The following is a 14,909-nucleotide window of genomic DNA, read 5'->3' as shown; positions in this document are numbered from 1 at the left end:
TGCTCTCGAGCACTTTAGGGAACACAAGAAACAGAGTTCACAAGAATCCTCACTTAGCTGATGGAAAAAGGAACGGATCACATGTGAAAAGTTAGCAAACAGTTGTCAGATAAAGCGATCGTGAATGGCATATGGAATCATATATGCTGATTCTGCAGCTTCTGCAAAGTATTATGGTCAAAACACTTTAACCAGGCGCTCAAATAGACTATTGCTAGCATAAATCGAAGGGTAACAAGAAAGCAATGATGCATTATTTGAATCTCTGATAGTTCTTTTTCCTGAGCCAAAACATTGCATTGCATTGCATTGCATGACTATTTATTCATGAAATGTGAAAATGGTAAAATATCACGAATCATACAGGTGGCTTGTACAGATGCAAGCAAAGCATATTTGGACAGGGAAAGAAGGGAAAATCTATCATCGATGTGGTGGCAACACTCGGGGAGCCTGTGCCTTCCCAGTAATGTAGAGCTCATCACGTCCTATTCAAGGATAGATAAACGCGCTAAAGTTGAGCTTATTATCATTTCTCACCATCCAGTGTCAATAGCACTTTATATAATTCAGGGCGGCGGTCCCTGAATATCCCCCAACCATGCCTGGTTGACTTTATCTCGTCTAAGTCAAACTCCGCTACCAGTACTTCCTCATCTTTGTCATTAGCAAGCTTCACGATTTCTCCAGTTGGTCCTGCAGAGAACCACAGGCCTTCAATTAAGCACATGTTTCTAATTCTCTGGTTCTTCTATCGTCCAGTATATAGATATACACAGGCTAGATTACCTGCAATGAAGGAATTCCCGTAGAAGGTTATAGTGCTCTTGCCATGCTCAGTCTCAACAGTTTCTCTACCTATCCGGTTAGAAGCAACGAGAGGAACCTGGATAATTCAAGATGGATCATGACATGATCAGAGAAAAGACTGTTTCACCAGTATCAATTAGATGAACAGCAAACATAGAAACATCTTTATGATTCCACATGAAGCTGATAATGCATTATGAACTATATAAAACAACAAATAGTACCAAATTGGCACCAGCATGGCCTTGCATGACACGCTTCCAATGTTCACGAGAGTCCAGGTTACCATCCTGCGGTTCGGATCCAATTGCAGTGGGATAGAATAGTATTTCGGCCCCCTGAAGAGCCATTGCTCTTGCACACTCCGGGAACCACTGATCCCAGCAGATTCCTACAAGTTTAAGAATGATGGCATTATTTATGAGTGAGATTATGTCACATTAATTACTATTAGTGCTACTGTACATAAACTAAGTGCCGGTATCACTGCAGAACACAAATAACTTACCAACACCAATCGTCGCATACTTGGTTTTGAAAGCCTGCATCAATAGCAGTAAATACATTTAAGTGAACTTTTGCTGACCACAAACACAGTTACAGTTCCAAATATATATAAGATCTATATAAATTTTTGGGACATATGTGTTCTTACCCCTACTTTGAAGTGTAATTATGATTTTGCCCCTTTTTTTAACTTTGTGATTTTGCCCTTTATTATTCACAAATCAGTGCGATTTTACCCCTAGCCAACGGTCAAAACAGGGGCAAATAAGCAAAGATTAAGGGCAAAATCGCAACAACTTGTGAAAAATGAAGGGCAAAATCACAAAGTTAAAAAAAATAAGGGAAAAATCACAATTGCACTTCAAAGCAGGGGTAAGAACACCAAAAAACCTAAATTTTTTGTGAGGAATATACACACAAAGTTGGAGTGCAACCTAGAAAACAACGAATTACCTTAAAGCCAGTGTCACCGGGGTTGAAATAAAATTTCTCTTGATAACCTGACAAACAGTAGTAGTTTCTTTAGATGAGAGTTTCTTTAGATGAGATAACCCAATCTATAGTGGAACAAGAAAGTACTATGACATTTATTACCTGGTCCATCTGGAATGTGTGATTTGCGATAGAGGCCAAGATCAGTACCATCAGCATCAATGATTGCCACTGAATTGTAATGGGCATTGTTTGCTTCTTCAAAAAAACTGACAGGTATCACAACTTCCAACTCCTTTGCAAGCTGTTGCATCCTGTTAACCAAGAGGGTTGGAGCACAAAGGTGTAAGTGTATATGTTAAAGAAATTGAACGAATGCATTACTATTGACAGCTTAAAGGAACAACAAAGTCTACCTTGCGATAGTTGGGTTGCCTTTATAAGGCTTAGCACGACGAAAGAAATCCATCCTTTGAGCTTGACAGAAATAGTGCCCCTCAAACAATTCCTAGGACAGGAATAAAATACGTATATGGAGAATTATAAACTCAAGTAATACAAAAATAAGAATATCTATGCAAACTCCTATTTTCTTTCTGCTTTATTTTGAAAGAAGCATTGCAGTTAAGTCTTGACTATTTTGAGCTAAATATTTTATGTCACATATAAATTTACCTGAATGAGTACAATCTTCGCACCTTTCTTGTGCGCTTCCCTAATCAACCTGCAATACAAATGATCAGTTCCCATGTTTTTCAACGATGATAAATGAAAAGAGAGGGAGGGAGAGAGAACTGCAAAGTATATGGCTCCCGGTCATTTTAAATAAAATAACTCAAATCACTGATGTCTAAATTTGCTACCAGAGCCAGAATAAATTTCACAATCTTGCAAAAAAAGTTCTAAAAGTGCTGAGTTTAACACAAGAATGGAATACTAAAAAAAGAGGGTTCCAAAACTGGTGAAATTTGAACACACAGAGGATGATATAGTGACCAAAAAAAAGTTCTGAACTGTCCATCTGAGAATGGCATTTAAAGTAAATGAAAGCCACCCCGACACTATTGGTGAGTTCTAGATTAAAACCATTAGTATCAATTTCAAACAGAATCTGGCAAGCTCATAACTAAACAATAGCTTTGCAACCCAATCATCCAACAATGGACTCAAATAAATATCCACCTTCAAGTATGCTACATGTATATATGAAAGAGTAACAGGAAACAGAATAAGTTCAAGAAGTTCAAGTCAGCAAGGTGAACTGTAATGTGGTTATGATACATGAGGTGTGCAAGAAAATTGCAAACAGAGTTAAGGCGATTTTTTTGGGATTTATAGTTTCTAAAATAATAATCAATGAAATATAGCACACTGTAACTGTAGCAGTCAACAATGTTTTCTCCCTTTTTTGGAACAGCACTGTAACTATTGGAAAATAGTCCTGCCCTTCAGGAAAGTGACAAAGTACTTCCAAGGAAAGGTGGCAAAAGAGTTATCACTGCAAGGGTGTAAAACTGACTCGTTAAACATATGTTGCTAATTTACCCAAAAAGGTGATCAAGAAACGTCCTCCAGTTCTAACATAGTAGCTAGAAGCCAGAACTTAACCAGTGGCTTGAAACAAGTTAGTTAAAATGTGGTGAGAAGAACCAACTCTGCAGTAGTTGGACATATTTTTGCAGTCCTCACTCCTCAGCATACAAAGTACAAAGATAGAAGACTTAATGCAGATGGATAACGATTTCACTTTGCGATGCTAGAATACAAAAGATCCTGTAACATAATTAGCTAAACCTCACTCACCAAATGAATAAAATGAAAACATAAGCATCAACTTTGTGATTTGAGATTTTGGAGAAGATATCAGTATAGCATTATCTAAAAGCACAGGCAGTAGAAAATTGTATTAGAGAGCTAATAATTTTGACTTGAAAAAGATGTACTATATTTTCACTGCATTATCTAAAAGGACGCCATAAAGAGGTACATATCGAATCCAAACACCAAGGCAGATGCCTCAATAATTCATTGCAAGAATAAAGTGCCTGACAGAGAAAAGAATGGCAACGGGACAGGGCAGAATAAAGTAGTTGACAGGATTGTCCAATCCAAGGTAGAAGGTATAGAAATCCATTTCGCAAAAACAGGGTAGTTGAGTTACTGAAACTGAAGTGCTAGCAGGCTAGGTACTTGATGGTAAAACAAAGAGAAATGAAGTGCTAGCAAGGATAGATACTCATCTAGATTTTGTAATGAGAGAACTAGTTGAAGCACCGTTCCCGAAAGCAAACTCCTGCACGCAAACCAAGCAGTAGGAGTGCGCACTGAAGGCGGATTTCAGGACAAATCTTCACGGATCAACCCCCTTCTAGACAAAAACCACCTTGGGGGCGGGAATCAGGGACGGGATTAGCTAGGGATTGGAGTCAGAGATCATAACTTGAGCAAACTTCAACGTCCGCGAACCGCGATTGAGCTAAACGGCTAGGATTTTTGCTCCTTTGGGGGCTTGGGGCCGGGATCAGGGACGGGGTTAGCTGGGGGTGATGCAGGCGGCCATACCTCTCGGCGGTGGCGACGTTCTCGGCCTCGACGTCGGTGCAGGCGAACTGCACGGCGGCGACCGCCACCTTCCTCCCCGCGGCCGCGGCCATCCTCGCCCCCGCTCCCGCCGCGCGCGTTCCCACCACCTCACCAACCCGCCCTCCCCGACTCGCTCCTTCCTTCCGCGGTTCCGCTGCCGGACTGCGGCTGCTGCTGCGGCTTGTCGTCTGAAGCAGAGAGAAAATGGTCAAGCATTTAAGGAGAAAAAAGGAAGCCGCCTCGGGGCCCACCTGATATGGGGGATTGTTGAACTTGAGGCGGTTCGTTGGGCCGGGGGAGCTAGGCGACACCAGAGCCCCATGACGGACTTGGTCAGGCCTGACATGGCCCAGTACAGCTTTGGGTGAGCCCGAAGCCCGCCAGGAAGAGGAAAAAAACTCGGCGCCGCCGCGTGGGCGGGCGGAGCTGCTGCCGCCTCGCCGGAACGCCGCTGCGCCGGCGCACCGAGCTGCTGGTTGCTTCCCTCATAGCCACCATCGCATGGGTGCTCGCCACGCGATAGGGTCTTCTTCTCTCTTTTCTGTTTTTTTTTTTAGTTTTCTTCCACCGTTTTTTATCCCAAACCAATCGGATAGATACCGAAGGCTGGACTAGAACGGAACGGAACGGAACGATACTGGAGAACCCACTCTGTTTCAGTCGCGGTTTCGCGAAACCGGGTTCGCCATGCCGGTCGTCCTTATCCACACTCCCGTGAGAATCTAGCAGGTTCGAAGCATCGCCGGACACTGACAGAAAAAGGCGAGGGCGGCGTCTCCTACAACTACAAATAGATTGGAGCCAATCCGATCCAGATCCGCGAGCCGCCGGCAACGTGTCGACGCAGTCGTGTTCTTGGGGGTCAAGAGGACCGTGTGAGAGGAGAGGGGAAGGGGATGGCTACAACAAGGGCCGTGGGGGGAGCTCTCGTCCCTCGGACTGCGTGGGCGGCGGTCGCGGAGGCCGTTGCGAGGAGGATGGAGGGGCTGGGCGGCGCCGGCGCTGGTGGGCGCGCGCCGCGATACTTCACCGACAAGGCCTCCGGCAGGGTGCTCAGCGAGGAGGAGCGCGCCGCCGAGAACGTCTACATACAGGTGACGGGTGATTCGCCAACTGATTATCAAGCGTCGTGCGATCGGCCGCGACGGCGTGCGATTTGGTCATTTGTGGTGCTACTGCTAACCGAGCTGGGTTGCTTCGATTGCGCAGAAGATGGAGCGGGAGAAGCTGGAGAAGCTGCGGAGGAAGGCGGACAAGGACAAGGCCGAGGCCGCCAAGAGGGCCGCCGCCGCCAAAGGGGACAAGAAGGTACGTAGTACTGACATGCCGGCTACTTCGATCTTGCCACCAGCGAATTTTGCCTCGGGGTTCTGGGATCCGTTCTCTGATCGTGTGCGTGTGCTCTTGTTTGGTCGATGATTGCAGAAGGGTGAGGAGGAGGCGCATCCAAGCTGATCGTCACATCAGATCGATGACGGCGCGGATGTGGGGTACCACTGATCCGTACATGTAGATAGAACCTCTCCTCGTCGTACTGCAACAGCGTGGATGGAAGGAGGAAGCTTCCCAGCCTCGTCGTGGTGTGTGTGATCCCTATCACTAGTGCTGTGAACTTTCTTTTGCAGCGGTGATGTGCCTTGTCGTTGCAAATGGAGGAGGCTTTGCTCATTAAGCCTCTTGCATGTACATAGCTTCTGTTTTGGAATAAACATGTAGTACATAGTTCATCGATGATGAATAAAAATGCATTGTGAGAAGGATGTTAACAACTGCTGGACTAGCTCACCGATCGCCTGCGCCGCGCGGCACCCCCACGCGACGACGTGCTAGCTCACCGTGGTAGCGCATGCAGCCGGTTCGCTGCGCCGTGCGCCCGTCCACGCCAGGCCTTGTTCCCATCGCGGCCCGGTCGCGCAAAGGGCGCGCGCCGCGCGCTAGGGGTTGCGGGGCGCGTTCCGTGGCTCCGGGCTCGGTGCGCGAAGCCACTGCCGGCGGCCGGGCGCGCAGCCGAAACAGAACCCGAGTTCCCGAGCGCTGCGCCGCCGCGGTCGGGGTCCCAGCTTGAAATACGTGCAGTTATTTGAAAGAGCACTGTTGTACAATTTGAGTACAAAATCTAAGATTCGAATTCTTCTGGTGGATTAAGCATTTCCCTCTATAATGGTCGGATAACAGCATCAGGTGGGGAATCAACAAACTAGTAAAATTTTTCTCTACATATCCAGACTCTCCTCTCTCCAACTCACTGACGCATAGGTCCTACCGCATCATCCACTCCCCTCCTCCAGCGTGTGCTCCCCGTGCAGCAGGCGGCAACAGCACCCAGGGCTGCCGCCGTCATGGGCTGCTGCCATCGAGGGCCGCCAGCGCCGAGGGGCGTCGCCGCCGTGCCCGCCGCCAAGGCGCAACAGGCAGCAGCCGAGGAGCGACGGAGGGGGCTCAGAGCAGTAGGAGGGAGTTCGCCGGGGGGGGGGGGGGCGCTGCAGGGGGAGGGAGGGAGCTCGGAAGGGGCGGGGACAGAGGACCGCGGCGGCGAGGGGGCTGCAACGTCACGCGAGGATGGGGAGGGTGGGATAGCGAACGAGGTAGGTTAGTCTGTGTTTATTTTGCGAAAAAATTTGGGATTTGGTACTATATATAGTTCGTTGTTATTTGATAAATATTATTTAATTATAGACTAATTAGGTTTAAAAGATTTATCTCGTATTAATTAGTTAGACCATGTAATTAGTTATTTTTTCAACTACATTTAGTACTTCATGTATGTGTAAAAAATTCGATGTGACGGATAGTGTAGGAAATTTTTGGGAACTAAACGAGGCCTTAGTTATTTTTGGCTCTCGAGCTTCCTGGGGTACCTAGTCAGATACATTAGCTAGCTTGATAGCTAGTCTTATGGATGCTACTTTTAGGAATTTTAAATTTTTTTATCTAACAAGATCTATTTAGCTAACCTCTTGGAGATGTTCTAACATTTAGATTGCCTGACAATCAAAAGTTGGAGAAAGAGGGGCGAGCGCTAGTCAGGAAAGATAGCAATTTTCAATGACATTTACAGCAGGGAATGTCACAAATACAGGCAATTAGGACAATACGAGGACATCTCCTACAATACAAACACAGGCTGCTCGGCGACAAGAGTTCCGGATTAACAAATAGTAGTATTATTACTGATCAGCAATCTGGATCCAGAAAAACACAAGGTGGCTTCGGCTCTGACCCATTACGCATGACACATAAGAGACTTGGACAATGGAGAGGCAGAATGGTTCAAATTCAAATCGAACACCTGGTGAAGGTCCCGTGTACAGGAATCCGGCCGACCATGAGCAGAGACAACCCAGAGCTAAACTAGAGATGACAAAAGTTTCCATGTGGGATGTGGCCGACACTACGTGACCGGACACACCTACTCCACCGATCGATCCGATGCCCCGATGCCACGTCCGCAGCCAGCACAGGCGCTGACGCCGCCACCGCCGAACCAATGGCTTCGCTCCCATGGGGCCTCCTCTCGCGCCGGCCGTTCCAGCAGCAGCCGGGCCGCACGACGTCGGCCACCAGCCACGCCCACCACCGGCGGCCAGTGGTAACGCCCTCAGCCGCGGCCCGCTGCTGCGACCGGACGCCCCCGAGGCAGGACACCTTGGGCGAGCCCGGCTCCGCCAGGCGGTCCGCGGCGGCCGCCTCCCCGGCCGTGAAAACCCTCGCGCGGCCGCCGGGGCGGCGCGGGGAGCGGCGCCGCCTGCCGTGGTCCCGCGCGGCCTTGCCCGCCGCCGCGGGCGCCAGGCCGCCGATGACCACGGCCACCGCCCTCCGCGCCGTCGGGGCGGGCGACGGCAGCGAGCCCCTCGCGGCGGCGGCGGCCACGCTCCGGCGCGCGGCGCACTTGGGGTTGGCGCCGGCGCCCTTGGTGGAGTCGTCCCGCTCCAACACTGCCCCGGCGGCGACGTCGCTCCAGTCGATATCCTCCCCGATCCTCAGCCGGAGCGACTGCGCGGGGGCGTACGGGTCGCCGTCGTCGTCGCGCTCCCAGGCCCCGGGGCCGCCGTCGGACAGCGCGGCGTCGCGACCGCACGCGGCCTTCAACTCCTCGCCACCGCCGCCGCCGCCGCCGCTGGCGCCATCGCTCCACGAGACGAGGGTGTCGAGGTCGAGCGGTGGCATCCCCGCGGCTCAACGTGGCCTAAACTCTGTGGCTGCGCGGGGGCTGTGTGTATGTGTGTGGCCAAGCACAGGCAGTAGGGCAGCTGGGTATGGTTTTGAAGAGGTCGTGGTGTCGTGTCGAGCGTGTCGCGGCGGCGAGGGGTGGAAGAGGGTATCTTGCTTGAAGCTGCCGGGGATCGGAGGCGCCAATGGTTTGGAGGTGGGGATTTGAAAAGGCGACAGGGGTTGGGAGGGGTGGGGGCGGCTTAGGCTGTCCACAATGGCAAGAGCAAGAGCAAATTTGCTCTTGCCTCGTTTCCCACGCCCTCTCTGTCTACAGTGCCAAACAGTGCATCTACAGTGTCAAACAGTAGATTTACTCCTCCATTTCCTCCTATCGCTGTGGACGGTCTTACTAGCTTAATCCGGGGGGTTGGCTGGTCGCTTTGGAGTAATTTAAACCTGTGATTGGATTGGATTGTGCCTCCCGAGAAGAACCCGGCCGCGTGCTCTTGCGCTTGTCTTGCCCGAGCTAAGCCAATCGAGTTTGGTTAACTCAGCTGCACGACAGCGCGACCGCCTACCAGCCGTTACCTAAGCTAACGAGGTTTAGTAGTACTAGTTCGTAGTTTATGTATGGGATGGGTCCCGGGCGCGTGGAAGAAGGAGTGCTTGGTGCTTGGCGCTTGGCGCCACCAGCCGCGGTCGATCGTCGAGACGAGGATGGATGAGCGGAAGCTTCTCTTGCCCCTTGGACGCGCCGTTTCGAGTGGGGTGGTCTGCTTTGAATTGGCTTGGTGCCTTGGTTTTCGATTGAGGTACTTCTTTTGGACAAACAATGGTGTCTATTGTGAAGACTAAACGGAGTTGTCATGTAACAAATCGGGTCACAGGACGCCACGGGATGGAAATCTTGCTGAAAAATTGTTATTTCTTTTTTTAAAAAAAGGACATTTGTGACCATGCATGGCCGAATAGGACACAAACTACATCACAGCCATGGTTCGTAAGGCATGGCCTAGGCGTCGCGTAGGCGTCCAGGCGCCCGCAGGGCACAAGGCGTCCCCTACGCCTTGCCTGGGCACGTATGGCGTCCACCTTAGGCCCAAGGCGTCGCTTAGGCGTCGGTAGGCGTCCTGTTACGATGTGGCGGCCGCCATAGACGAGCGCGCGCGGGAAATAGATCAGGGCGGGAAGGAAACAGAGGAGGCGGGCGGGAAATCGATTGGGGGGGCGGCGGGAAATCGATATCCAAGTAGAGAAATCGACCGTCCGTTCATCGATTTGGCCATTTGGGGAGATAGAGAGAAGAAAGGGGAACGAGCGCACCTGGAGCTCGCGGCGGCGGCGACTCCTCCGCGCGTCCGCCGTCCGCGGCGCGAGCGCGAATCCTCTGTGCCTTCCGCGTCGCAAGCGCGAATCCTGTGCGTCGTCCTCAGCGCAAGCGCGACCCCGGCCGCCGGCTCGCAGGCTCCTCCCTCCTCGTGCCTCTGCGTCTCGCTAGCCCGCAGGCTCCTCCCTCCTCCCTCCTCGTGCCTCTGCATCTGCTGTCTTGTTCATGCATTCATGTTGCTGTCTTGTTGAATTCAGCAACCTTTTCACTTATTTATTTTGCTGTTGATTTTGCTGATTGGTCATTTTTTGTGTAGCTTGCTATATGGGAGAAGAGAAGGGGTGGCAAGAGCAATTGGAAATGGGAGAATGGGAGGTACAGCAGTCCAAAAAAGTATGTATATGCTACTAAGTTTTGTTGTCATGCCATGTTCATAGTATGTCTATGGCTGTCATGCCATGTTCATAGTATGTCTATGGCGTCGCCTCGCCGCGCGTTGTGAGGGTGGTAAGTCGCCACAAGTCGCCTTAGCGCCTTATGAACCATGATCACAGCACATAGTTGCAAACATGCAGGAAAAACGATTTTTATGTAGATAACTCTTCAAATAATAATTTAGAGAGTAAATTTTTTAAAAAAACTCTTGAAGATGCTCAGAATGTTCCTGCTGATACAGAGAGGCTGGGGCTTGATTGCCTTTACCACTGCCAGGGGCCGGGGCTTGATTGCCCTTACCACTGCCAGGGCCCATGGGCCGGGGCTGCCAGTGGTTCCCCAAAGTGACAAAACAACAGTAGCAACTGATACAGCACGAAATTAGCAAATGAGACCAGAGTCAACACAAATAAACCCAACACCACCCCTGCAGCTCACACGACTCGAACACAAATCAATACACGATCTCAACCGTAGAAAACTGAATGAAAACGGGATACAAAATCACACCGGAGAATCGGAGATATTTATAAATCCCGATAATTTTACAGTACATGCTCGATCGAGAAACAACAGTACAGTGCAAGCAGTAATCTGGGCAAGTGTGCAATGAATATCATATTAAATAAGCAGTAATCTATGTAAGTGTGTAATGGATATCATATTAAATAAGGTAATGTATTGTGTGCAAATCAACTTCTTTGTGTAACCGTGTAAACTTCTAATCTGGGTCATAGGATCAATATTCAAGAGATGCGCAGTTAGAGTGGGTGGGGGATTTGCAAAAGTATGATTAGAGCCGGATGGTTAAGTGTAAAATTAACCAATCATCTATGCTTTTTGTATGTTGATCATATAGTCTAAATTAGAAGTTTGCACAGTTGCACAAAGAAACTAGTTTGCACCTGATAGTTGCCTTATTCCATTGCACACGGTAACAATTACTGTACTGACTACTATATACTGAGTATAAGTATACCATACCTTTCAGTTGGTACTGCTACTGCTACTCAGTCGGTAAGCTACTGAGTCAGTAAGTAATTACTCCAAAAGCAAGCAAGGGACAATCAATATAATCATTCATCGTCAAAGTCGTCATCGAATCCCTCGACCGGATCTTCCACGCCGACCATCAGCCATGGTTAAATAAACCGATCGGTCCGGTCAAACTGGCGCGGTCCAGTAGCGGTTTACAGGACCGGTTTGACCGGAAACCGGTGAAAACCGGTCAAATTCAAAATCGCATGTTCAACCGGTTCCGACCGGCTTACCGGTCGGTTTGACCGGTTTACCGGCCGGTTTGACTGGTAACCGGCCAAATTCATTTTTTTTCTTTTTTGGTTTAAATTCAAATGCTCGCAAATTATACTAAATAAATGTTTGTATAACATATTTTAGCCTAAATGAACCCTCTAACCCTCTTTTGTACTACTTTTAAATTGTATTTGTATACTTTTGTATGCACGCTTTTTTTATTTAACTTCAAAATTCCGCAAACTATACTAAATGAATGAATTTTTGAGAAAATTTGACACTATTAGATTCGTCGCACCTTGAAGTATTTTTAGAAATTTTTTTGAGAATTTTTTATTTTTGAATTCAAAATTGAATTTTAAATTTGAGCCGGTTTCGTACCGGTCCAAAACGAAACCGGGCCGGACCGATTCCCACCGGTTTGGTTCCTCCTCGCTGCTCTTCCTCTCCAGCGCGCCGGCGGCCTTGGCGTCCGCGGCGGCGGCGCCGCGCCGGGCGAGGTCGATGGCCACCAGGGCCAGGTCGCGAGGGGCCCGGGCCCGCGCGCTCCGCGTGTCCGACCGGAGCGTCGACACGCAGTACTTGGCGGTGAGGTGCATGTGGCAGAAGTCGCTCGTCGCGTTCGCGCACGCCCTCGCCACCAGGTCGCTGCTGTCGCCGCCGGCCGCCTTGGGCTTGGGTTCGGCGGCGTGGAAGCAGGCAGCCAAGTAGAGGACGAGCAGCACAAGGGTGGATCCGGAGGACGACGCCGTCGTCGTGGATGCCGCCATCCCGATTCTAGCTGCGTGTGCCCAACGCTCTAGCTACCAGAGATGGATATGCAATGGCTCGGTGCTACATGGTTGATGGTGCATGGAATTTATAGTGCTCGATCGATGCAATTAGCTAAGAACTTGATCGGTTTATATTAATTAATTTAATAGGAATGGCGGAAGCATTCATACAACCATGGATGTATATCATGGATGCATGGATCATGGATGTACGGAGTATCCGAAACGAGGATTCACGCATAATAAATGTAGTGGTCAGAATGGATATGTGGAAGCATACACATCTATCGAGTTCAGTCACATTTATGACCATATTTGGTAGTATCAACTGCAAGATTGCCAGCATCTTTCATATATCTTTTAATTTCCCAATCAGACAGATTGTGATTTGTGAGCTCTAGTTATCCAATATCTCATATATCCATTCTTTCAATTTCCCAGCCTGATTGTGAACTCTAGTATTATCCGTATCTCATATATCTTTTAGTTTCCCAATGTGATTGAACAGACTTGAGCATGGGATTGAACAGTAATTGTGGAAGCAAAGGATACACAGGATATATTGTAGTATCATCCCAAAGATAAAACTTGGGCTGCATATCCAAAACTAGAGTTTATATATGTTCAAATTTTAATTGTAGAAGCGTGCAACTGCATTGACTTGCCATGGATATTCAAGCAAAGGATATGCGCCACATATTAATTAATTAATATATGAATACCCCTTTCCTAACAAGGATTGATAGATGTGTCGCTTGGTATCCAAGAGCTCACTAGATTTTAAATTTTAATTATAGGAGCATGCTTATTAGGATAGTAGTGTCGTATTATATATCCTAAAGATATCTAGATCTCGGGCTTAGTATCAATGCTAAAGCCTTATTATGTTCAAAGCTAACTTTAGTTGTGGGTATATATCGACTCACAATTGATGGATATCCAAGCGGAGGATTTGCGCCGCATATTAATGTCTATGTATCACCTTATTACCTAGCAAGGCTGGATATGTCCCCATGTCTCTCTCTCTCTTTTTTTGGCATTACTGTCACTTTGCCGACGTGCACACGGGTTCATTCCCATCAGACCAGTCTCAGCACATAGTTTCATAACACAGTTACTCAGATTGAGAAATACTTCTCCGTCCCAAAATAAATGCACTTCTAGAGTTTGAATGTGGAGATCAATGCTAGTGTGAAATTACAAATATACCCCTATAAAAATATAATCATGGCACCTTGGGATGATAGAAAATAGAAGAAGGTAACTAGAACAAGGTTGTCTCATTCATAGATGTATACTTTTATTTTGGGACAAATTTTGAACTCTATAAGTGCATTTATTTTGGGACGAAGAGAGTAGTTAATTGTGCTGGCTGAGTTTTATAGAAATGAAACTCCTCTCTCATCCCATAAAACTTTCTTCTTTCTTTTCTCGCCATATCAACAAAATTGATGTTGTAGTATAGAATTTGATGCCATGAAACTTCTATTGAGACCGGTCTCAGTACATCGTACCTTTAATTGTTTGATATCAAATATCAATTGTGACGTACATATTTAAAACAAGTATGGGCTGCATGCATCTGATGAGCTCCCTAGCCAGTCAGCCAAGATGATCAAGATTCAAGACTCATGCATAGACAGCAAATCCATCTGATTCTGATTGCATTGCAATAATGACGACAGAGATTACGTCCTTATTAGTACAAGCTAAGCTATGCTTAGCTAATAGTAAACTTGCGTTATTAATCATGCTGTGATTCGAAGGGGTTCTCCGTTCCCAGCATTTGCTCCTGTATGAGCTTGGCGACGTTGGCCCGTTGGACGACGTCGCGGACCTCCTTCCCGACCGCCTTCTTGAGCTCGGCCCAGTTCCTGACCTGGTCCCAGCACCCGACGGCCGCGTCCCGCAGCCTGTCCACGCAGCCGAAGTAGTACTGCGCCGACGGCCAGCCGCCGTCGGCCGCCACCACGGTGGCATCGTACCGCGACACCAGGCGGTGGCACTCGGGCACCGTGCGCGCCATGTCGTCGTAGTCCACCCGGCAGTACTGGAGGCTGCGCTCCGTGCCCGCGTCGCCGCCCTTGGCCGCGGCGGCGCTGACCGCGGCGTCCGCGGCCGCCGCGGAGGCCCCGACGAGGTCGACGGCCACCAGCGCCAGGTCGCGCAGGTCCCTGGCCGCGGCGCTCCGCTCGTCCGACCGGAGCGCCGACGCGCACGAGTCCTTGCTCAGCTGCAGCCGGCAGAAGTGCCGCGTCGCGTTCGTGCACGCCTGGGACACCAGGTCTTCGGCGCCGGCGTGGGCGGCGAGGACGACGACGGCCGCCGCGAAGAGGAGGAGCTCCGAGGAGGTCGTCGTCCTTGCAGCGGCCATGCCACACCAGCTCGATCTACTAGCTAGCTACCTAGTAGGATTACTACGTTGTGACTTGTGAGTACGTAGTGTATGTGCAGGGTGAGTTAGTTGTACGCCGATACATCAGAATCAGATATCGATTTATATAGTACATGCAGCTAGCCTCCATGGATGGATATGCATCGCATCATTCATTAATTTAATTATTTTATTTTAGCACTGATTAATGCATGTGAGGAACAACATATCCAATCGAGGATTCCCATACACTAGTGTGCAT

At 48.9% G+C, this 14,909-nt stretch overlaps 3 protein-coding genes across 3 annotated transcripts; 1 reads left to right on the top strand and 2 right to left on the bottom strand.

The window, feature by feature from the left end:
* Positions 1 to 253: 253 nt before the first annotated feature.
* Positions 254 to 4,517, bottom strand: LOC120703611 (N-carbamoylputrescine amidase). The gene is made up of 9 exons (XM_039987744.1): positions 4,312 to 4,517; positions 2,425 to 2,473; positions 2,166 to 2,257; positions 1,912 to 2,063; positions 1,771 to 1,817; positions 1,319 to 1,352; positions 1,035 to 1,201; positions 790 to 886; positions 254 to 696 (listed from the first exon to the last, which is right to left on the bottom strand). Exons 1-9 carry the CDS (start codon positions 4,401 to 4,403, stop codon positions 530 to 532), a joined length of 897 nt encoding a protein of 298 aa, XP_039843678.1. The 5' UTR covers positions 4,404 to 4,517; the 3' UTR covers positions 254 to 529.
* Positions 4,518 to 4,974: 457 nt separating this feature from the next.
* Positions 4,975 to 6,101, top strand: LOC120703623 (uncharacterized protein At2g27730, mitochondrial-like). Its single transcript, XM_039987768.1, has 3 exons — positions 4,975 to 5,426; positions 5,542 to 5,640; positions 5,758 to 6,101. The coding sequence occupies exons 1-3, from the start codon at positions 5,229 to 5,231 to the stop codon at positions 5,785 to 5,787; spliced, it is 327 nt and encodes a 108-aa protein (XP_039843702.1). The 5' UTR covers positions 4,975 to 5,228; the 3' UTR covers positions 5,788 to 6,101.
* A 1,372-nt stretch (positions 6,102 to 7,473) lies between these two features.
* LOC120703603 lies at positions 7,474 to 8,741 on the bottom strand. The gene has a single exon (XM_039987734.1). It carries the CDS (start codon positions 8,497 to 8,499, stop codon positions 7,684 to 7,686), a length of 816 nt encoding a protein of 271 aa, XP_039843668.1. The 5' UTR covers positions 8,500 to 8,741; the 3' UTR covers positions 7,474 to 7,683.
* Between the last annotated feature and the right edge of the window lie 6,168 nt (positions 8,742 to 14,909).

This window comes from Panicum virgatum, chromosome 1K (genome assembly GCF_016808335.1).
Source record: "Panicum virgatum strain AP13 chromosome 1K, P.virgatum_v5, whole genome shotgun sequence".
NCBI classification, from domain to species: Eukaryota; Viridiplantae; Streptophyta; class Magnoliopsida; order Poales; family Poaceae; genus Panicum; species Panicum virgatum.
Note: the sequence above shows the minus strand (reverse complement) of the source record. Positions and strands in the feature narration are given on the sequence as shown.

Coding starts and splice junctions, on each gene's coding strand:
- LOC120703603 (XM_039987734.1), bottom strand. CDS start 8,499: ATGCCACCGCTCGACCTCGACACCCTCGTCTCGTGGAGCGATGGCGCC.
- LOC120703623 (XM_039987768.1), top strand. CDS start 5,229: ATGGCTACAACAAGGGCCGTGGGGGGAGCTCTCGTCCCTCGGACTGCG. Junction 5,427..5,541: donor CCGAGAACGTCTACATACAG/GTGACGGGTGAT, acceptor TCGATTGCGCAG/AAGATGGAGCGGGAGAAGCT. Junction 5,641..5,757: donor CCGCCAAAGGGGACAAGAAG/GTACGTAGTACT, acceptor CGATGATTGCAG/AAGGGTGAGGAGGAGGCGCA.
- LOC120703611 (XM_039987744.1), bottom strand. CDS start 4,403: ATGGCCGCGGCCGCGGGGAGGAAGGTGGCGGTCGCCGCCGTGCAGTTC. Junction 1,818..1,911: donor ACACATTCCAGATGGACCAG/GTAATAAATGTC, acceptor ACTGTTTGTCAG/GTTATCAAGAGAAATTTTAT. Junction 1,353..1,770: donor CCGGTGACACTGGCTTTAAG/GTAATTCGTTGT, acceptor CTATTGATGCAG/GCTTTCAAAACCAAGTATGC.